This window comes from Trichogramma pretiosum, unplaced genomic scaffold (assembly GCF_000599845.2).
Source record: "Trichogramma pretiosum strain Unisexual culture from Peru unplaced genomic scaffold, Tpre_2.0 scaffold44, whole genome shotgun sequence".
Classification (NCBI taxonomy): Eukaryota; Metazoa; Arthropoda; class Insecta; order Hymenoptera; family Trichogrammatidae; genus Trichogramma; species Trichogramma pretiosum.
Genome location: NW_019641632.1, coordinates 460,759 through 482,843, shown reverse-complemented (window position 1 = coordinate 482,843; position 22,085 = coordinate 460,759). Strand labels below are relative to the sequence as shown.

Here is a 22,085-nt window from a genome sequence, read left to right as displayed (position 1 = left end):
AAGCAAACCCTCATCCTTTTTATTTTGGAGAAAAGCTCCCACGACGTATACACACATACACACACAAACGTGAGGCGCTGGCGTATATACTCGCGATACATACATACAAAAGCCTCGGCCAGATGAAATGACACCGGGGTAACATTTGTCTTGATACAGAGCCGAGCGAGCTGCAGCAGCTATAGCTGCGGAGGATGTATCCGCGAAAAACTTGTCTAAATCCACTATTCTCTGTAGCGTACACGAAGCTCTCTATGTACGTGTATGTAGCGCAGCAGCCTAGGCTAGAGACAGAGAGTATACCATACACGACACAACAGATGGTCCATCGCAACTCTAATTTTCAAAGCTCTTCTCTCTCTCTCTCGCTCTCGTCCTCTCTTATCCGCGAAGCCACAATCCTCTCGGTATTGTTACTACTGCTGTCCGGAAAACCGCCTTGTGCGCGCGCGCTATGTGCAGTGTGCACCGCTGTTAGAAAGGAGAGCGAGTAGACGATTAATGTAACGACGCGCGCGCGCCGCGATATAGCTATTTCGAGTTCTGCGGCGTGGGATTCGTATAGCCCCCGCGCGAGCGCCCGAGCTCCGGTGACAAAAATCCTTTTCCTTCTTGAAAATCTCACGTATATATGTCTGTGTGTATGGTATCAGTAAATTGGAAGATACACGTGACATGAAAAATGACGCATCTGCCACACGCGCGCCTCGTGTCTTTCCTCCTCCCACTACTACTCCTGCTCATACGAATACTTCAACTTGCTACTACTACTACAACCGGTCTCTTTCTTTTTGTATATATTTATACAGCGTATCTACAATAGTTGAAATACCAGAGCTATTCTCGCTATGTATACATAAAAGTATGTAACGGTTTTATTATTACGAATCGCGCCGCGTGACGCAAATTCGACGAACACGTGTATAGCGACAAGTTGTAGTACATGTATTATACATGTGTGTGATCAGCAGCGCGTCCTGTTTGCATATAACATCGCATATTCCCCATTGACGCATGACGCGCTGATCGTACGCCGCCGACGCCGCTGCTGCTGCTGCTGACAGTCTGCCGCACTTGTCTTATCTTCTTCCCTTTTTTTTTTGTTCTCGTTCGTCTTTTCGCGGTAAATCGGGCGCGCGTGCGCGATTTCGTATTATATCGAGACTATGGAGACCGGCTGAGCGAGACTGGTCGATTATATCGCGGCGGCGCACATCTTGATTCGATGTATAATACGCTGCACGCCAACGCGCATCTCTTTTTTCCTTATATCTATCTATTATCATACATACGTCACTTTTTACAGCGGTTCGAGATAATGAAGAATTTCGATCGCTTCCGAGATTATAATACGTGCGCACGTATTACAGATATACAGGTACGCGCGGCAAATTTACGCGCGCGTGCGCGCTCGACTTGTGTCAATATATACACACGCGCCGAGCGCGTGAAAATCAGTTCCTGGTTTCGCCCTTTCTGTACTTACATCTTCTATCTCGAGTACTGTACAGTACGTAGTCGAGTACGTAAGAAGGGAAAAAAATTCGATATTTACTTTCTTTCCACCCATCGAAGCTCGACGAAGCTTTACGAAGATTTTCCTGCTAGGTACTACCTGATTCGCGCAGTTACGCGAATTTTCGAAAATATCTAAAGTAGGAGTGCGTGCTCATACGCACGTTATATTTGTTCTAAACCTCCCTTACTGGCGCGCGGCGCTAATTATATTTGAAGATGGAAAATGCGCGCACACAATCATCAGGATGTAATGCGTTGTGCTATATGGGCCGCCTACGATGCGTTACACACTCGAACGACTTCGCGGATTCGTATGCTCGGTTGTAGCTTGCCAGGCTGCACACAAGAGCCATGTAGTCGCAGAAAAATTGCGTCACTCTTAATCGCTTCGTACGAAACTGTTTTTTGTGTGCGCTATGTGTACATATCCGTTTCTTTTCAAATCGCTGCGACGATGAGAAATGTTTTCTGCGGTGTGTTTATATAGGCATTTGAATAATCGGGTTTGATCCTGCATGCACCGGTGTGTAGTGCTTCGCGCGCGCATATTTGTTTGCTGCCGCTGCTGCTGCTGCTCTTTAAGCTTTACTTGGAAGCGCTGAATGTACGAGTTCACATTGAAATATGGTCTGCCGAAAATATGCGTGTTCACCGTTATGTGCTGCTGTTGCTACTGCTATGCGATTGCCAATCAAAGAGCAATTGCTCATTCCGATAAAATTCACCGAATGACATTATAAATTCTTTGGAGTTTATTTTCGAAGTCCCGACACAAACGTATTATGAGCGCGATCCCAGACACACCATAAGCGGAAATATCGGCGCGCGCACCGCGTGCAAAATGTACTGCTATATTCCCTCCGCGACGCGGCCTGAAGTACATTATTGTGTGTATCCCGAATGGAACGTACCGGAAAGTTCATTATTTTATAAAGAAAAAGGGTATATGTGTGTTAATGTATGTGTGTGCGTACGACGCAGCGATTGTATGAAGATGAATTTTCAAGCGTATACACAGCATTAAAGTACCCCGGCTCGAGGCCGCGCTAAATTCCCATTTTTGCCCCAGAGGCACCAAACAAACTGCAATAATATAACCTTTGCCGTGCATATGTGCGCGTGTATGTGGCACAGCACACACAAAAGGTCTTTATTGTTTCAGCTCAATGGCTGCGTACACGTATGGAAACGCGCAATCAAGCTGAAAATTCAGTGTTTAGTTAATAATTAATAAAGTGTGGTTTATCTTGTACGACTATTTTGGCTAGCGCACATGCGCTCCAAATGGAACGTAAACAAGCTCATATATAATAGTAGTTTTTAGCATCAAAAGCTGCATCGATCGCAGTATTTGAAATTCCGCGTGTGAGTCATAGAGACGCGCACAGTGTGTAGCTCGAACTATATACACGACTTTGAGAAAAACATCATTATGCGTGCACAGTCAAATTCTGCGGCGGGTCTGAACACGATTCCCCGAGACGCTCCTTCTTAGGTGCGCGCGCGATGTGTAAGTTTTTTTTTACTCGACTTCCAATTTCAAGAATTCAAACGGTTGTCATAGAAGGCTTTTATTGCGCAGAAGCCGCGAGTCCGTACCAGAGCTACGAATTCGACGAATTCAATCGTCGATTTCGGTGCGCATCAAAGTCCGAATCGTCATTTCTATTCATTTGTTCGCGCGATATTTGTGCGAAGCGTCATTTTTAATTGCATATTAATATGTTTCAGCGTATCATTTTACTACTACATATATACGGCTGAAAACAAGGATATCCCAGGCGCGCAATTAATATTAACGGGCGGGTATTAATCATATAATGTCTTTTTGAAACTCGATATTTGCCTTTACCCGAAGCTGTGCGGCTCAGCTCCCGTTCCAGCGCAGCTTTTGACTCTCTCTCTCGCTCGCTCAGCAGAGAGAGAGAGAGAGAGAGAGAGAGAGAGAGAGCGAGTGGAAAATCCGTCAGAGTAATTTACATCGTATCCCGGAGCTTTCGGTTCAAATTAACTCTTTGTAAACTAGAAAAACCCTTGAAAAATTCGTCATTTACAATTGAAAATAGTCTCGCGTATTTCGTAGCGAAATCGAGAAATACATTTATAAATATATTGCCAGAGCATAAAGATGCGAGAGTAACATCCAGGCGCGCGCGCGCACGACAAATAATCAAAGCGCTCTCTGGAGCTGCTGCATGCCCGAAATCTCATTGTCTCAATCTTCAGCAATCTCAATCCCCTTTTCTCCCTTTGTGTATGGAGGGATTTTAACATCGGACATCGCGCGCAGCAGCAGCAGCAGCGCCCAACAAAGTCGAGTCTCGAGCTCGTAGTGGCGGCACGAGGAAAATCCTACTCTCTGTCTCTCTATAACGGTCCTTACTAATTACCGGGCGAATCTCTGGCTCTCGTTTGCTTTAACTTTGATTAACTTCCTGCTCGCTTTTCTCTTTCCCTCTCCGCTGCAGCAGCAGCAGAAGCTAGTCGGTCGGTCGGTCTGTCGAATTCCCCTTACGGAAAGCAAATCGCCCGCGCACATATACAAGTATATACGTTTGCATAGATGTAGCTATTAGTTTGCCAGCAATTTAAATGTGATCGCGAGAAAAGTACAATATAATTGGCCGACCGATCGGCTGACGACTTATCTATAAGATTCGCATTTATACAAAATAATTATATTTCAATTATTTATTCGAGGTACGCGAAGCCACAGAAAGTTCGTCGAGGCATGTAAGGGCGGCGGTGGCGGCGTGTGTGTGTTCGTACGTGTAGTTTATTGTCCATAGATTGCTGAATGAAACTTTGATTGGTTCGGATGTAGCCGAGCAGTCCACTCGAAGCTCTCTCTCTTCAATGCAAATAACAACAATCCGGCTTCGTTGCTTGTCTTGTTTTGTCAAATTGCATGTATATCACGGACTCTCGTGCATTATTATATAGTCGAAAAAAAGGAGAAAAGCAACGAAAAAATAAAATAAAATAAAATCCAAGCTCGGAACTTTTTGTCGCGCGTTGCACGTACGTAAAAAGTAAACATTCAATTAAAGCGAAGTGGTCGGTCTCTCGCATGTCAAAAAGGTGCACGCGCCCTGGTATGTGTATGTATAGCTCGACGACATTATGTTACCGCTCGCGCACTTTTTTGCTCTCTTTCTCAAAGCAGCAGCAGCAGCAGCGACTGGCAGTGCGTATTGCATCCGCGATGTTTCTACTTCCTTCCCAAAAGGCGCAGAGCTACGAACATGGTATGTGTGTGCGCGTGGAGCACTACTAGCGGTTCTGTATCCTTGCCCTGGTATATACACAATGAGATTAACCGAAACGCGCGCGCGCCTGGGCGAGGCTCCCTTGGCATGATATACAGAGAGAGAGAGAAAGAGAAAAAAGTCGCGTACCCAGCCCGAACACGGCTAAAGGGAAAAAGGTGCTTTTTACGATCTTTCTCTCTTTCTCACTCAAGACGCGCGTACACGGTATATGTGTTGTGTGTATATATGTATGTATATGTTAGGGAGAAAAAAATTCCATCTGCTGAAAATGATGTGTTTCCTTTTTACACCGTCGACTTCATTTTTTTCTCTCTCTCTCGCGTTCGCGTTTGCTCTCTGTATATACAGCGCGCGCGCCTGGTATCAAAAATTAAATAAAGCTTTTTTCACGTTTTCTCAAAAAGAAATTGAGGCGAATTTGTCTTTCAAGTACACAAAGTGCGAATAAGTATTTTGCTTCATTAATATATCGCGCGTACCATATACAAAACGAGCCAGCGCGCAACGGCGGCCCTCGCTAGCTGCGCGGCCTTCGGACAATGATAATGACATTAATTTTTATTTTATTTTTTTTTTTCGAAATATAAATATAAACATATACAGAGACGAACGAGGACACAAGCGCGACGCTCTGCATGGTGGCCTTGCTCGAATTTCGGTGGCTTTGAGACGAAATTAAATTACTTCATGGGCGGGAAAACTAACGAGTCTCGAGCGTGTGTATATATTCAGCCGAATGAAAAGAATTTCATCACATATATTTTTTTATCGCATTCAAACATTCATTAAGGTTGAACATTCAAGAGAGCCAGAAAGAGAGAGAGAGAGAGAGAGAGAGGGAGAGACTGCGTCAGTTCGTTTGAAAAAACACATTCGTTTACCACTTACGTTCGAACTGTGCGTAACGCGGCAGCAGCAACAGCATCGATGCACATACCTGCTGTATTGTTCCCAAGCTAACCCATTGTTGACCGTGAAAAGGTCTATAAATAAATAAATGTATGCAAAAGAGTCCCGACACAGAGTCGGAAGCTTTTTTTTAACAGCAATAAATAATTCGATTATTAATTAAATTAACGGACGCGACTCCGACTTAGAAATCGCTTTGCACCAACTTGTACGTACTTCCGGACCGCTTATCGTCTAAAGCAAACATTGAATTCGGCACTCTCGGTAATAATAAGCATGTAGAGAGAGAGAAAGAGAGAGAGAGAGAGAGACGCGTGCGCGCGCGCGCAAGCGTTTTCGGGAGAGTATACAGCGATAAGTTTACTCCGAGACATCAAAGCATTCCATAAAACCATAGGGAGTATATATGCTAATTGGCGCCCGATGACGTACGTAGGCGCGCGCATCTGTCAGTCCAGCGTTTCCTATATAAACGATAGTGTGTCACTTTTTCACAGATGATCACGAGCCTTCGGTCACAATAGTGCGCCAGCCAACAGCAGTCTGAGCTAGTCTTGTCCCGTGCGTGTGTGTCAAATTTCCCCCTCCTGATTTGAAAAGTGATCGTTAGTTTGAGTTTGTTTGTTTATTTGTTGCTGTTTTTTTTCTAATTTTGGTGAATTGATTTGCATTCACCAAGATGAAAGTGTTTGCAGGATATTTTGTTTTTTCGGTAGTTTTACTGTGCAAGGTAAGGATTTTTTACTTCATTAACGGTTTTAGAGATCTAGTTATATTTTAATGAATTCCGTGAAAATTTAAAAAAATTTTCCAAGTTTTCCGAATTTTTAATAACTCCGGTGTTTATAAAAAGTAATGCCAAATACATAGAAGGAACTTAACTATGCAAATATTAAATCATATTCGATACTTTCAAAATAAAATTTTCAATGTCATCACTGTTTATGTTATTGATGATCGAAAAGTAGACTTGGTTAATCATTTACTTTTGATTGTTTATTAAATTCTTCTTCCAAAATGTCTAGTCAATATTTTTCCAAGTGCAGTTACGTAAATATTTTCATTTTCTTTTCGTTTTATAGACAAGCACGTAGCTATTTAGAAAAATATTCAGTTGAACTGTCAAAACAACAATTTTTGAGAAATTTAAATTTTAGTCCAGCGCCATTTGAAATATGTCGGTTACGAGCACTTAACGAGTTCAAGATTTTTCTCGCTTTGAAATCATTAGTAAATTATTAGTACAATAGAGACCACTTAATTTGAATATGATGTCATTGAGGATGTGGAGTAACCCACGCGCAATCGACTCAATTAAAGAGAAATCATAGTCAACCTAGTTTTTTTAATCTGATCTGATTTGAAAAGTTTCGCGACTACTTGCCGGGACTTGCCCACTTTTTTGCGCGTGTGCGCGGGTAAAATAAATCACGCTTACTTATAACCGTGTCGCACGTGCGTTGTTTTGTACTTGCAGCTTGCAAAGGCCGATATGTTCGCTTACGACGAGCAGTACAGCATGTACGATCCAGTACTGGGCGATCTCAGCAAGTACAACTACGACAGCTCATTGGAAAACTCCGTCACGGACAACGACGCGTCCGCGGAAGAGCAATTTCCTGCCTCCGAAGCCGAGGTGAGTTTACGTATATGCAAATGCCGCAGATGCTGAGCTTTGGCATTGGATACCAAAGATGCACTGTTTAATTATTATGAAATTCGCGAACCCATTCGAAAGAATGACCTTATTCTCACGATCTTGACATTTTTGCGCCTGTGCAGTCCGAGTCGAGAGACGAGCATCGCGCCAAGGAGCCGATATACATCAACGTTCTGGCGAGAGGCGCTCGGTGCGACGCGCAAATCGTGAATTCCGATCGAGTTTACGCGCTCGATAAGCAGCAGCGAAGCAATTTGCCGAAATTGGTCAGCTTCAAGAGTCGTCACTGCAAGTAAGATGATGCTTGATTTCTCAAGCGGACACATTCTTAAAATTGATTTCAACTTTTCATGTAACGCGCATCCCGCTTTCGTTCGATTTTTCAGCGCCGGACGATACTGCAGGGACACTTTGACGCCCGAGGGTAGAGTTTACGCGTGCAAGGACCAGATAATGAAGAGACCAGTAGAAGTTTACGTGCGAGACGAGGAAAACAATTTGAGAGTAACAAAGAAGAGAGTATACCTGTCCACTGGATGCAAATGCAAACTCAAAGATATGAGGACTTTGGATGGTTGTAAGTATAAACGAACTGTACTTTATCCTGGTAGAAATGTTCTTCATAAATAATGGCCTTGTGACCGAAAAAGGCCATTTAAAATATTTAAAAATAGATTAACATGAATCGGCATTTTTTTGACAATTTTTCTCTTACAATTTTCAAAATATTATAATAAATGGCCTGAATAGTAGTGTATATTAAATCACTTGAAAATTCAAATTGAACCGTTTTAAAAAATTTAGACCCATTTTCAACAACTTCAGCTACGATAAGACCTTTTTCAGCCTTCTCCGCTAGATTGCGAGTACATTTATCTGTAAATCTGCAAATGGCAAAGTCAAAATAATTGTATAAGGCAAAGTACGGTTTTAGCTCAATAAAGAGATGTTGAGTGTCGATGAATAACATTTCTACCAGTGTTTTAACTCAATGATTATTATTTTGATTTAATTTTCTTTCAATCTTTCATTGCAGTTAGTCCATACATAACTCATCAGGTCAAAAGAAACGCCAACGAATAGCTTTAAGTATAACTAGCTTAGTCAATATTGGCATTGTAAAATAAGATAGCAAAAATTTTATAAAAAAAAAAAAAAAAAAAAAAAAAAAAAAAATTANAAAAAAAAAAAAAAAAAAAAAACAAATAAATAAATTTTGTACCGCTACAATGGAGATTTTTTCTAAATATCCGAGCTTATATGCGCGATATACGAACGTATTGTAACTGTGCTTTTTAGCGTGGCAGCAAACAAAGCTCAATATATATATTCCGCTGAAAATAGCAAACAGCCACGCGCGCATTGCACAGCGTAGCTGCTGGATGGAGTAAGCTGACGCGATGCAAAAAGGGCGCACCCAGAAAAAGCGCATCCATGGATTTCAAACTGCAATTTAATCTTCGTATAGTAATATCCGAAAAAGTTGGGGAAGAGCGAGAGAGAGAGAGAGAGAGAGTTCAGATTTAGTGCACGCGCGCGCGATGAAACGGCATTAAATCCAAGATTTACCAGTTCGTGTAAATTTTTTCCTCGTTTTTTTTTTTTTTTTTTCGTTACAATTCGTGTCCCGAATTTTCAAGCTCTTTGTTATTATTATTTCTCTCCTTTTTTTCTCCTCCCCGCCAAAATACCAAGTTTTTTGCTTGGACCAGCTGTTCAAAAAGCTCTGAGTCACATTTGATCCAGGTTGTAAAAATTTTGTTCAAAAAGAAAAATTGTTTGTCGCGCACAGTTTTGTACTACGTCCGCTAGTTTCGAGCTTTCTAGCTCGGTTATAAAATCGTCTGCCTATTCCGCGTAGTACGACTTTGAAGAAAACCCCCATCGGGGACAGACGAATGGACGGACGGACGGACGGCGAATAACATTGCCAAGTGAAATCTCGCGATGACCAGTGAGCGAGAGCGACGAGCAGCAGCGAGGGGCAGAAAGAGAGATAGAGACGAAGGACCTATTAAGGAAGAGGAAATCGTCAACCGAGCTAATTGCCTGAGGGTAGTTTCACCCCACAGTGTCCCTCGCTCTTTTTCTCCCTCTCTCTTTGGTTATATAGCGTCCATAGGACGAAGCGGCATTTCCTGTATTTAACACAGAGAAAGAGAGAGAGGGAGAGAGAGAGAGGAGTGACGTCACCACGAGTCTCTGACTGGGTAGAGAGAGAGAGAGAAAGAGAAGCACATATACATCAGCGAACACAAGGTAGGAGGGTTTAACGAAGAGAAATCGAGAGGTGGATTGCGATGCTGCCGGGGCTCTATCTATAGCCCTCGCACGCGGTGCACAGTACCTACAGCATTATATAAGTCTCGAAATCTCTCGCTGCTACCACTGCTGCTGCTGTCTGAGATGGCATCGAGCTCTTACTCAAAGTACCTAATCGCGTGCCGCCGATGAAAGAGAAGGGTATAAGGCTTTAACCCTCGGCACTCTCGCGTCTAATTTCTTTTTATAACTTTCAAGACGCGCGTGATTGCCGTGCGCGCGCGCGCGAGCTAGAGCCTTTTTTCTCCTCCACACCCCCTCTTAGCTGCTGTGCGTTCTGCCGTTTCAGCGCTTCGTTTGATGCATCTGTAACGGCCCCGAGATAATAGCCTCGCCTGCGCGCTCGTTTCGGGCAAAAATGATTCCAGTGACCGATGTTATTTATCGATCGATTAAAGTATTGACTGCCGAGATATTTTTGGTCCAGCTCTATTTTGGAAAAACATTTTTCCGATAAATAATCCTCGAAATTAGTTCGCGCTCGCGCACACATACGGCCGCGCGCAGCGAGAAAAGTCATTGAGGGAGCATCGACTCACATATTATATAGCGCAGCGAGCGGATCACCATCGTATATTTACTGCGATAACGACCCAAAGTCCATAAGGCGCGACACACGCGGGAAACTTAAGTAAGATTCATATGACATATGGCGGAGCAGCACCGTTATATATGTCGTCTGTGCCTCGAGTGTACGCCGTCGCCGCCGCCGCCGCACTGCTCTGTAAAGTCGGTTAACAGTGCGCCTTACCGAATATACGTATAGGCATCGTACACGGATTGTGCACGTGTAATCGTAAATTTAATCGGACAAATTTCTAGACCATACGTGTGATCTGTGGAATTGGGAAGTTCAAGGCGAGACATTGCGTGTATACTATTAATAGGAAAAGTATATGAGCGGTTGATAGTCTAATGCCTTTGTTGTCTCGTTTAGCCAAATATTTATGTACAAAAGTTTCACGCACCCGCAAACTAGATTTAATTTTTTGAAGAAAAAAATTTTTTCAAGTTTTTCGAGCATGCGTATACATTGTATAAAAGTAATCGTGTTTACTTACCGGAACCAGGCGCCCCGAAGATACACGATTGAGGAAGCAGAAAGCACAGCAGTGTTAATGGCCACTTCATCTTCAATCTGTAAGCATCGAGTTGATAATATAATTAGATTTTATTTGCTTCGGTGAGTCTCGAGCATTTAAAATACAAGAGTTTATGAGCAATTTGTATAATAATAATTAACGAGCTCGAGTTGTGCAGCGCGTAACGTTCGATGAGCCAAGAAATCCATTTGCGTATCATTGGCTCGCGTTAGAGTTTTATTTTCAAGTACATCAGGTAGCCTATAATATAAAAGTACTTCGATCGATTTCGAGAATCGCGCGATACTTTTTATATTCGAAAATATAGCCATCCTATATAGGTAAACGGATCAACAGGACTTAATTTAAGAAGAGTTATAATGTATAAAGCTTAATAAAGTACGGAAATAAGTTTCTCGGGGTAGGATGAATGATGAAAATGTAATACGACAGGTAAAAGCGCACAGACTCGGTTGTCTGAAATATTTAACGAGCAAGCTAATTTGCAACTATGTATATAAATATATACGGAGCAGGTATTTACAAGTGCCGACGTCGTCTTAATTAATCAATCTCCGCGCGCGCGTGTTCGGGTTCACGCCGCGCAGCAGCCGAGAGCCGCTTGATAATAAACAATCAATATAATCAATAATGAAATCGGATACAAGGCGAGTATAACATTTTTAATCTAGTAAAACACTAGATATAAAACACATTTTTATATCTAGTAAAACACGTCGTTGAGCGCAGCATCCAGCATCTAGCAGCTCTATAGCGCAGCAGCAGTAGCAGAGCCAGCCAAGCCCATTAATCCAATCGTGACAAGAATATCTCTACACTATGGCAGCGGCAGCTTCTAATTGAATTTGAGCATCGAACGCCTGCCACTGCTGCTACTGCAGTACCAATAGTTCTTTCTCTCTCTCTCTCTTTCATCGCGTGTTCTAACTTTCTGTATACAGCCAGGAGTAATTCACCGAAAGCGCATCTCTCTCTCTCTCTCTCTCTATCTCTCACACGCGCGCCGTCTCTCTTTCGCTCCATGTTGCAATACACGAGCTTCTCTCTTGTGCGCCTTTTATTTATCTTTTTCCTTTTTTTCGTTGCGATTCTCCATCGTGCGCCGAGGTACCTCTGCTAACAGCACATATAGAGCTAATATCCACATTGTCGACGCGAAGCTTGCGCGCACCCGAAAGGAAAGAGAGAACTTTATTTTTCCTCTTATCTGTAGCGCGGGTGAGAAAGATTGGAAACTCAGACGTCTGTGTGTACTATATTTGTTCCTATATACGTGTATATATATAAATGCTACTGGTGTTTTTAAAAGCTCGGCTAGACACTGCCCGTTCATAATAGTGTTTTATTTAACTTCTGCGAGAGCGAGAGGCTGTTATCGCTTCATCAATTAGGACATCAGCTCGACTCGCTCGGGGATCGATGAATACCGAGCTCATACTAAATGCGCAACAGTTGACGAATCTCTCGATATAATCTCGCTATACCAAGATGGAATTATCCCCTCGATGATAAATAATCGCGCGAATGAAAAGATATTTTTTTTATTAGTTAAGATTAATAGGTCAAAGCGAAGCGCGTCGCATGTGGACCAAAACAAACATGCGTCACAACACGCCTACAACGTATTATAAATATATACCATGGAAAGTAAACATGTTTACCATAATATAACAGCACGTAATAAAGTAATGCGCACAAAGAGATAAATGCTCGTGTTTATAACGTTAGCTCGGTGTATAATAACATAACACATGAGACCCATGAAGAGTCTAGTGTGCAATCGTCACTGTCATCGTATTATTTTGACGTATATAATACGCGCAAAAGACGTTCCACGCGCAGCGCGTGATAAATAGCGATGCACGCGCATTGTAGTTGCAGTAGCAGTAGTTGTGGCAGTGTTGGAGGGGCTTCGCAGCGAGGGAAGAAACAAAAGCGCAAAGCGATAATAACTCATATATACTCGTTCGACGATTCTATATTACTCACTGCACACTGGATGATGAATCTCTCGCTCTCTCTGTAATATATAATACATGTTGTATACGGCATGCGCTTGAGGCACACATATATATATAGATGTGTATAATAGTATGAGTGAGCTTGTGTGTATATAATGCATCCGAGCGACTGCTCATTTACAAATAGCTCTCTATGCTCCACATTCAAATGCATATGTGCTTTTGCGTGTACACCTATACACGCGCGCGTACATGTACGCGCATTAATATGTATAATACACGCATATGTGCGCGTACACACACGGGGCTGTAGTGCAAGGCCGACATTAACGGCGTTGCGGAGTCTGCTGCGTTACACACATATACGCACTCTGTATCCAAACGATGTGCCGCTGCTGCTGCAGTATGTGTTGTATGCGTCGTGTGGTAACCGCTTGCGGCAGACGAAATGTTGTGTATATGATGATTATGACGACGACGACGACGACGTCAACGATGGGAGGCTAGTTACATATACGCACTATATGTACCTACGCACAAACACACGCACACGTACACAGCGGAATAGTCGTGGCTGCTCTTAATTAGGAAAAAAAATACCCCGAGAGCTAAACTGCTCCGGAGCTGCGCCTAGTTGTTGCAGTTTTTATATGCGATTACCGTCCGGTATATATACGCGCGAGACACGGTTCTCGTTTTCCTTTTTCTTTGCTCTCTTCTTCTTCTTCGTCTTCTTTTTTTCCCCCTATTTTGTTATTTTCCTCTGAGCCGTATACGCGCGCGCGCCGTAACTTTTTTTGTCCTGAAAAGTTCCAGGTGCTTTTGGCCTCGTTGAATGATCAAATTTACCGTAGACACTCGCCAGGACGACGCGCGCATGATACACAACAATGCTGCCGAGTTCGTCTTGGTCGATCGATCCGTTTATACGTAAAGCTTGCGATGTGCAGCAATACGGCAGAATACAGGAATTAATATACTCCTCGATGAGCTTGTGATGAATTTCGAAACATTCGGTGAAAAAAGAGACTCGCTCGCTCATGTCTCTCTCTCTCTTTATCTCAATCATCTTCTCGGACACGCGCAGTTATGGAAATTAATTATCGAAGCTCATCCGCATTATATACGCGTGCTGCGCTGCGCCCAGCCGGGTTGAGGGATGAATGTGCGCAAAAAAAGAAGTGTAATTAAGGCGACAAAATCAAAAGTTGTACAAGCTATTTATCATCCGTTTTAATTAGTTCGAGAGGAGGAGAGAGAGATGGAGAGCTAGATGGTAAGAGGAGTATGAAACTGGGGTTTGAGGGTTTTTCAAAAAAAAAAGGAAGAAGAAAATATTTTAAAAACTCCCTCAACGAATCGGAAGTGCGGCTTTTTACTTTCTACCGCGCGCTTGCTCCTCTTTCTCGACGCGCTCTCGCATCATATTGCGCGTAGTATATGTCTTCATCAACGCGGCGCACGCGACTGGCCTCAGATGAGAGGCAGAGAGATAGAGATAGAGAGAGAGAGAGAGTGAGTTGGGTATTTAAAGCGGTGTGTTTGCTTAATTATGTCATTACATACGCGAACTTGACCGTATTGCCCTGTAGCGGTGATTCATACGAGCAGCACACGATGATGTTTTTTATTTGTGACATTTACATGAGAGATTTATCTCTCTCTCCTTTTTTTCATTTTGTTTTCAACGAACTATCAAAGCAAACGAGTACATCAGCGCTAAAGCAATTTATAACCCGCGTTAACGAAACCGATCGGAATTACGCATAGATAGTGAAATGCGACTATGCTAAAGTATGCGCGCCCTTTTGACTGTAAAATATCAGCAATAAACACGAGTGCCGGGGATACGTATACATGTACGAGTTTTGTTTTGATTTCGTCGCTGTAAATGCGCGCGTGGATACGTGTAACGAGAAAATTAGATTCGTCGACTTTGTGAAAAGTTATCGGACCATTTGGAATGATTACATATTCATAGATATGTACCGTGGTACGCGTAGCAGTATAAGCTCTCGTCGATGCCGATAGACGGCCTCGTGCGTTTGATCAAAGATACATCGGGCGAGGGGGTACGTATAGACGATGAGCGAAATAAAAAAGAAATTTGACATAAATATTTTAGTTGCATTTCGTATAATAGAAGCAATCACTCGATAAAAGCTTTCTCTCTCTCTCCCTCTGGCGCACGCTCGTGTATAAACCAACTGTATCTCTATCTCTCAACAAATTCCTCTTGTCTGGCGCTAATCAGGCAGCAGCTCTTCTTGCAGTCGTGAGAGGAAATTCAGCTTTCGAACATAATCGATCCTCCCTGCAACCCCCTTCAAACTACCCACGCACACCCTCACGTATACATGGGGTGCTATATATGTTCGTACGTACATTCATACACACACACACACCTGGAGGTCGAGATAGATATCTCTGTAGCCAAGCCAAGACGAACGATGAGATGAAACCGAGAATGGCTCAAGAGAGAAGATTGGATCTTGCGGCCTTGCTCTTCTCTCTCTCTCTCTCTTGCTCCATATACATATATAGCGAAACGTCTGCGAATAATGGACACTATCGTGCGGCTACAGAAAGCGAGAGAGAGAGAGAGAAACTGAATTTGCCATTGCCTGTACGCGAGCGCGTCGAGCATTACCAACAGATGTCTGCAGGATTAACGTGCAGCTCTGCTCTCACTCTCCTCTATGTATGTGTGTGTGTGCGTATGTCTATGTGTGTGTGTGCAGGTTAGCTGCGCGCAAAGGTGGAACTATGCAAATGTTCTCTGCATTCGATATTAATTCATACATACGGATTGTCTATGTCTATGACATATACCCCATTTTCTTGTGGATGAGTGTGTGTATGTATGCGCTTCGGCTTACTTATTGTATTTTGTTACAAAGACCGACGTGGAGGAGAGCACAGGTATATATGTGTGTGCGCAGGGAGAAACTCTAATGGAGCTTGACAATGTTTTAGTTTTTGTTAGACGGAGCTCGTACATTATATATACGTATAGAGAAGCCTCGAGTGCAAATGGTTTCGAGGCGGTGGCGGGGGCAGGGGGGAGTGAAATTATTATTCAGCGACTATTGCAGAAATATTAATGTCGCTTTTTGTCCGGAGTACAGTTGGCCAACCACCCCCTGTATGCAAGAAGCAGCGAAAGCCGAACAAAGTGTACTGCACTCCGAAGGACTTGATAAATAGGTTTTATTCCAAAGATTATTTATAACGGAGTCACGCGTTACATTTAAAGTTGCAATATCCGAGCATATACCTACAGCCGCGTGTATACAGAATGGGAATCAAGGCAAAAGCCACCACGTCGCGTGCACGTTACGCTGCTTTTTTTCATCATCCGTGTGCGCTTTTTTTTTTGTTCCTTGGGTTCTTTTATTGTTTCCTCAATCTTGGAAATATATGCATGCATCGGTAGAAAAATAGTCGAGCGTTGGCATTTATATGTACATGTAGCTATATACACCGTATCTACGGGAACGTTGACAATTTGTTTCCGCTTCGACGATCGATTCTTATATATGCGCGTTGTTATGTACAAGATAAGCATCGTTGCGCTGAATTGTGTATATCTGACTTCGACAACGCGTGTCTCTTTCTCTCTCTCTTTCTTTCTCTCTTTCTCGCACGTTCTCACACTGGCGCAGTAGATGGGAAATTTTGTTATTTTACGTTTGTTTTGTTTTTTTTTCAACTTGCACAATGCGTACCGACTGCGGAACAAGTGGAAGTATGTTAGCTAAATAAGTCAGAGATTCGTGCATGAAATTTCTTGGTAAAATGTATGGATTTTACGCTTTTACAGATACTAGTTGCTCCACAATTCCGAAAACTCAACTTGACTGGTATTCGCGGAAAGTTATCATTTGCCGAGGATGAATGTTTTTATTTTGTCTATAATGCTCTTTGTGAGTCGATCGGTGTCTTATTACTAAAAAATTTGAAAACAATCTCTTGATAATAAAAATAAGTAAAAGATGGAGCCAATGTTATAGAATTTGATACTATCAACGCATTACCCAAGCCGTCAACGATGAAAAAGGAAAGGATATTTTTACGTCCTATAGATGAAAGACCCGAAGTGATTTATGGCCTCGCACGAGCTCGCGACATTTGTAATAAGCCCGTGCAATCGTTTGTCGATGCATGTAATTGTGCACAAGGCTACCGTGACGATTATACATTGTACTATACGTATAGGTGCACGACGATATTAAAGTGTCCCTCTGTGCACTGCTATCTGCGCATCGGACAGCGAAAGAGACAGATGTATTATAGTTGGAACATGTAAGCGAGGACAAGCCGAGCCGGACTAATATTTGAGCAATTCTAAATGGCGGATTATTCGCGGACCGATATTATTAAAGAGGACCCTGCTCTGCAATGTGATTGGAAATGAAGTGAAATATGCACGTAATAATGTCAATGCCTACATATATAGTACGCGTGGTGGATCCAACAAACTTGGAAATCCGAATATATGTGGGACTGTGTGTGTGTACGTCGGGAAGCCTGGTGCCAAAGCGGCCATAAAGCAAACTTTTGATTTATTCCGACTGATTGATTTTCGAACGCAGAGGAGGGAGGATTGCAGTTCGTACTAGTTTTTTTCGGTTAGATGTTGTTTGTGTAGAGAGAGAGAGAGAGAGAGAAAGACAGGCAAAGTGGATAAGGGAATTATAATCGCCTATTTCCTGTACAACAGGCTAGTTTATAGCCTAGTACAAGGCACCAAACGATCAAACAATGAGCGTCGTTGTTTTTGAATCAAATCAGGCGAAAGTGTGTATCGCGACTGATGTATTCACCGTCGCGTCGCGCTTTACCATGCACACTTTGTTTTTTCGTCGTTTATTCGTCGATTGTTTTGGGTCCGGTCTCGAATTACAGTATCGTTCCAATTCCAACGACGCATTCGGCGAATAATGGAGATCAATATAGCACCCGAGAGTCTAGACTCGATAATGCATGTAAGCTTAATATCGATACAAAAATAGAGCCAAACCGGGCGACGAATAAATAACGAAAATCGCACCAAGAATAAAAACCTCGGCCCTGTCGAGAGAGCAAATTAAGCGCGCCAATTCTCATTTACTCGGCTCATTAGTGCGACGAAAATGCACTGATACGCGATAACGTATATCAAGCACTCACTGAGGTATACACTTTATGTTACATGACAATTTGCCCGTGCACTCCTATGATACAGATATGACATTGTCTCGCTATAACTTCGAAATGCGCCAACTTTTTTTTTGCGTGAAAACAGAAACGAGTTGCAGTACATTACAAGCGTACACTTACAGTTACAGCTCGAAATTCATTCGAAATTTCGTGAGCCCCGCGCGCCCCCGAAAAACACGAGAAAACACGATACGCTTGGCGTTGACGCATGTCTTACTTTAATACGTGATACATGTAAACGCGGCCGGTGTGTACTCCACGCGTCACGTGCATATCAAAAGGGCCGACGACGACGGATGCGGTTAACACCATTACAAGATGTACCTGAACGTGCGTACAACGTATCCTTTTGGCAACGAAAATCCGATCGCTTCGCACGCGCGCACAGACGCACACGCATAACACACGAACTCGGGTCGCGAGCGAGACATATACGTCGAATTTAACTCAAAAAATCGTGACACGCACGCCGCACTCGTAGCCGACCACGAATGAATATTCAAAAATGCGAACTCTAGCTTTGTGTCCCTGCGAGTCGAAATAACAATGTATGACAATAGCGCAGCACATGTAAAAGGGAAAAGGGCTACTGCTCTCGTTCGCTCGCAATTTGGTAAAACGTCTATTGGCGCGCGTAGCAGGATTACTTCCGTCTTTCAAGCTTTGAGCTGTGTACCTAATAACGTACCTATATTGTGGCACGAATACTTACGGATTGGATGCGTATGTGCGTGTCGCCTGGCAACCTCCGTCGAGTCGGGATAGTTACACATGTGCTGTGCTGACTCCCGCGTATATACACGCACTGCCGACGACAGCACGTAATCCGATGTATACTGCAGGACACGTCAAATTCTCTTTCTCCGGCCTGCGGCATACGGCAAGGGGGTGTGCGTGCACGCGTATATCGTGTACATTATACGTAATACAATATCCTTGAATATACCCTCGTCATATGTTATTGAGAGGATGCAGTGGAGTATTTACCACTATATCCACACTTTTCACAGTTTCAACACTTCGCGATTTGAATGAGTGTGAAAAAACGCGGCACATTTTTAGAGAACTAAACTTTTCTTATATATCGAGGATCGAGGAGCACATATCGTGCTCCATCTGAAAGCGTCTTCCGCGGTTAGTTCCGATGAAAGTCGTTGGCACGCCGGCGCTTCACATCACGGCTTGTGAGAGTTGAGAGTTGAGACCGTCCCGCTATACATTTGCACGGCGGTGACACGAACAATACAATATTACCAAATACCATATATCTTCATCCTTGTTCATTGTTGCAGGAGTGCGAATTTTTTGCCTAGAAGTCTATATCCTTTATTGAATCTTTTGTTCTGATACGTTTCTGTCACAATGCGCGTAATTGTGAAGGTATATTTAATCGTTCTTATTACTATTGTTTTATTTTATTTCGCAAATGAATAATGAAAATGAAAACTTTGTTTTGCAGACTCTGACTGGCAAGGAGGTGAGTTTCTGTGATTTTCTAACCTACACGCGCGGAAACCGGTGACTGTTAACTGCCAACGATGATTTATTTTATGCAAATGTCATGATTTTTGCTACCGTGATAAACTGGTTGAAAATTGTTTTGATTAAAATAAGATGAAAATAAATGAGCGAACGGGTAGTTGTAAATTCCATTGTTTTGAATTAAGTCCTAAATATTTATTTTGGAAATTTCAAGCAATTTGATTTAAACAATGAGTACTTCCTATTAAATACACATACATTAATTCAATTCTGTACTTAATACATCTACAGATAGTAAGATAACAGAAAAAGCTAATAGATTATCAATAAAATTATTAATATATCTCATTTTTATTACAACAGAATAAAATATATTTATTGACACTTGAATGTAAATAAATTATGCAATGTTTTGTTTAGATTAAAGTGGACATTGAGTCTTCAGAGACAGTGGAAGAGTTGAAAGAGTATGTTGAAGGTAAAGAAGGTGTTCCAGTTAATCAGCAAAGATTTGTATTTAATAGAGAGCAGTTGTAAGTATTTTATTCTTGTGTTAAAAATTTATATATTATGGTACAGTGTAATTGATAAATTTTGTTTTATTTAGAGAGAATGAGAAGACATTACAAGATTACAATATTGAAGATGGATCTATAGTTCATATGGTCCTTCGCTTAGGTGGTCCTTGCACTACATGCATTATGAATGTGGCGCACAATTTTGCAAAAGATCTTTTAAAAGTTGATGGAAATAATGTTGAAACAACGCAATTGAAAAGTATGGCAGAAAGGGCGCTCTCAGTTGCCCAAAGTCTTGAACAATTACATAAGGTCAGAGAGAATGGAGATAAAATCAAAATTAAGCGTCAATTGAAATGTCAATCAAAAGAGGAACAGCAATCAAAGTGAAGAATTTTAGCACAAATTAATGCAAAATAAATTCATTAAAATTAAAAAAATTTTTTTAAACTATTCAAACAATCATGAACAGCTTCTTTTTTTTTGCCCATAACAAGGACCAATTTGATTCCTACATCATTTCATTAATTATTATTGTAGAGGGAAAATAAATAATTGAGGTGTTATGCACCTAAGAGGTAGACCTTAGCTTGTATGTATATTGAAGCAGCCGCACATTACAAAGCTCAGAAAGTTTGAGTTCAGTTCATACTCGTATCACATGAGAAGTTTCATCAATAATTGCTCGTCATGAAATAATCAACATACATTTTCTAATTAGACTGTATTTGGTAAATCATTGAAGCATATTATATCCAGCTAAATCAATTAGTCGTCGGGTAAAAGTGAATCTGTATCAATTTTTTTCATCAAAAAATTGATAAATCTTCGAAAAGATGTTGAGAAATCAAATTTACCTAACAATACAATGAGAAGCGCGTGTCATGCTCCACCTGTCAGACTGAAACAGTAAGTGCAGGCACAAGTTAGTTGCCACTAATGACAAAAATAAAAGTTTAGTTTCCGGGGACTGTTATCAGCGCCCCGATGCAGCCGATTTTTACTCAACGTCCTCGTCCCCGTTCGTCGTTATAACAAGGCGAATTTCCTCCCGTAACCGTTTACACACACATTGTAATTACAATGCGCGTATTTGTAAAGGTATTTATAATCACTCTTATTATTATTATTTTATTTTATTTCGTTAATGACTAATGAAAATGAAAACTATGTTTTGCAGATTATGGCTGGCAAGACGGTGAGTATGCGATAGTCTAACCTATGAGCGCGAAAGGCGGGGAAGCTTAACTTTCAATGATGATTATTTAATTTCATGCAAAACTGACAATATTTTTCCTACCGCGGGTTGAACGGTTTAAGTGTTTTGATCAAAATGAGATGAAAATAAATGAGGGAATGGGTAGTTGTAAATTCCATTGTTTAAAATTAGGTCCTAAATATTTATTTTGGAAATTTCAAGCAATTGCATTCAAACAATAAGTGTTCCTATTACATACATTAATTCAATTCTACATGTAATACTTCCACACGTAACAGAAAAAGCTAACAGTTTATCAATAATATTATTTTTATTATTAAACCGTTTTTATTACAACTAAATAGAACATATATTTACTAAAAGCTTGAATATAACTAAATTACACAATATATTGTTTAGATTACAGTGGACGTTGAGTCTCCAGAGACAGTAAAAAAGTTGAAGGAGAATATTGAAGATGAACAAGGTATTCCAGTTCATCGGCAAAGAATTATGTTTGGTGGAAAACAGCTGTGAGTATTTTATTCTTGTTTTGAAAAAATTTTAATTTTATGATACAGTGCAATTGAAGTATTTGTTTGATTTAGAGAGAATGAAAGGACATTACAAGATTACAATATTCAGGATGAATCTACAGTACAATTACTCCTCCGCTTAGGAGGTGGTCCTTGCACAGAGTGCACTGTGGGTATGGCACATAATTTTGCAAAAGATCTTGCAAAACTTGATGCAAAAAATTTTAAAACAACGCACATGAAAAGTATGGCAGATAGGGCCCTCCAGGTTGCCCAAAGTCTTGAACAATTACATAAGTTCCGAGAGAATGAAGATAAAATCAAAATCAAGCATCAATTGAAACTTCAATCAAAGGAGGAACGTCAATCAAAGTGAAGAATCATCTGATGCGCAATAAATTCTT

The 22,085-nt window shown here is 41.6% G+C and overlaps 4 protein-coding genes across 5 annotated transcripts in view; 3 read left to right on the top strand and 1 right to left on the bottom strand.

Annotated features, from left to right (window-relative positions):
- Nucleotides 1-22,085, bottom strand: part of LOC106652588 — a 221,109-nt gene that overhangs the window by 78,950 nt on the left and 120,074 nt on the right. Inside the window, exons 1-2 of one of the 2 annotated variants that reach the window (XM_023459292.1) lie at nucleotides 18,660-18,740; nucleotides 10,743-10,819 (exon numbers count right to left, since the gene is read on the bottom strand). In XM_023459292.1, the coding sequence (XP_023315060.1) occupies nucleotides 10,743-10,812 (70 nt within the window). In that variant the 5' untranslated portion in view covers nucleotides 10,813-10,819; nucleotides 18,660-18,740. Of the gene's footprint in view, nucleotides 1-10,742; nucleotides 10,820-18,659; nucleotides 18,741-22,085 lie in introns of those variants that run through there. The other variant, XM_023459291.1, reaches the window with a different exon arrangement.
- Nucleotides 6,222-8,480, top strand: LOC106652594. Its single transcript, XM_014371642.2, has 5 exons — nucleotides 6,222-6,429; nucleotides 7,177-7,335; nucleotides 7,482-7,651; nucleotides 7,746-7,936; nucleotides 8,396-8,480. The coding sequence occupies exons 1-5, from the start codon at nucleotides 6,379-6,381 to the stop codon at nucleotides 8,440-8,442; spliced, it is 618 nt and encodes a 205-aa protein (XP_014227128.1). The 5' UTR covers nucleotides 6,222-6,378; the 3' UTR covers nucleotides 8,443-8,480.
- On the top strand, nucleotides 19,188-20,409 carry LOC106652103 (ubiquitin-like). Its single transcript, XM_014370870.2, has 4 exons — nucleotides 19,188-19,327; nucleotides 19,407-19,424; nucleotides 19,850-19,962; nucleotides 20,037-20,409. Exons 1-4 carry the CDS (start codon nucleotides 19,310-19,312, stop codon nucleotides 20,335-20,337), a joined length of 450 nt encoding a protein of 149 aa, XP_014226356.1. The 5' UTR covers nucleotides 19,188-19,309; the 3' UTR covers nucleotides 20,338-20,409.
- On the top strand, nucleotides 20,969-22,057 carry LOC106652106 (ubiquitin-like). Its single transcript, XM_014370886.1, has 4 exons — nucleotides 20,969-21,048; nucleotides 21,128-21,145; nucleotides 21,566-21,678; nucleotides 21,754-22,057. The coding sequence occupies exons 1-4, from the start codon at nucleotides 21,031-21,033 to the stop codon at nucleotides 22,055-22,057; spliced, it is 453 nt and encodes a 150-aa protein (XP_014226372.1). The 5' UTR covers nucleotides 20,969-21,030.

What these genes read in the sequence shown, in the direction of transcription:
- LOC106652106 (XM_014370886.1), top strand. An exon ending in ATGTTTGGTGGAAAACAGCT is followed by an intron (nt 21,679 to 21,753) that starts GTGAGTATTTTA and finishes TGTTTGATTTAG; the next exon opens with AGAGAATGAAAGGACATTAC.
- LOC106652594 (XM_014371642.2), top strand. Translation starts at nt 6,379, where the DNA reads ATGAAAGTGTTTGCAGGATATTTTGTTTTTTCGGTAGTTTTACTGTGC. An exon ending in CGGTAGTTTTACTGTGCAAG is followed by an intron (nt 6,430 to 7,176) that starts GTAAGGATTTTT and finishes TTGTACTTGCAG; the next exon opens with CTTGCAAAGGCCGATATGTT. An exon ending in TTCCTGCCTCCGAAGCCGAG is followed by an intron (nt 7,336 to 7,481) that starts GTGAGTTTACGT and finishes GCGCCTGTGCAG; the next exon opens with TCCGAGTCGAGAGACGAGCA.
- LOC106652103 (XM_014370870.2), top strand. An exon ending in GTATTTAATAGAGAGCAGTT is followed by an intron (nt 19,963 to 20,036) that starts GTAAGTATTTTA and finishes TGTTTTATTTAG; the next exon opens with AGAGAATGAGAAGACATTAC.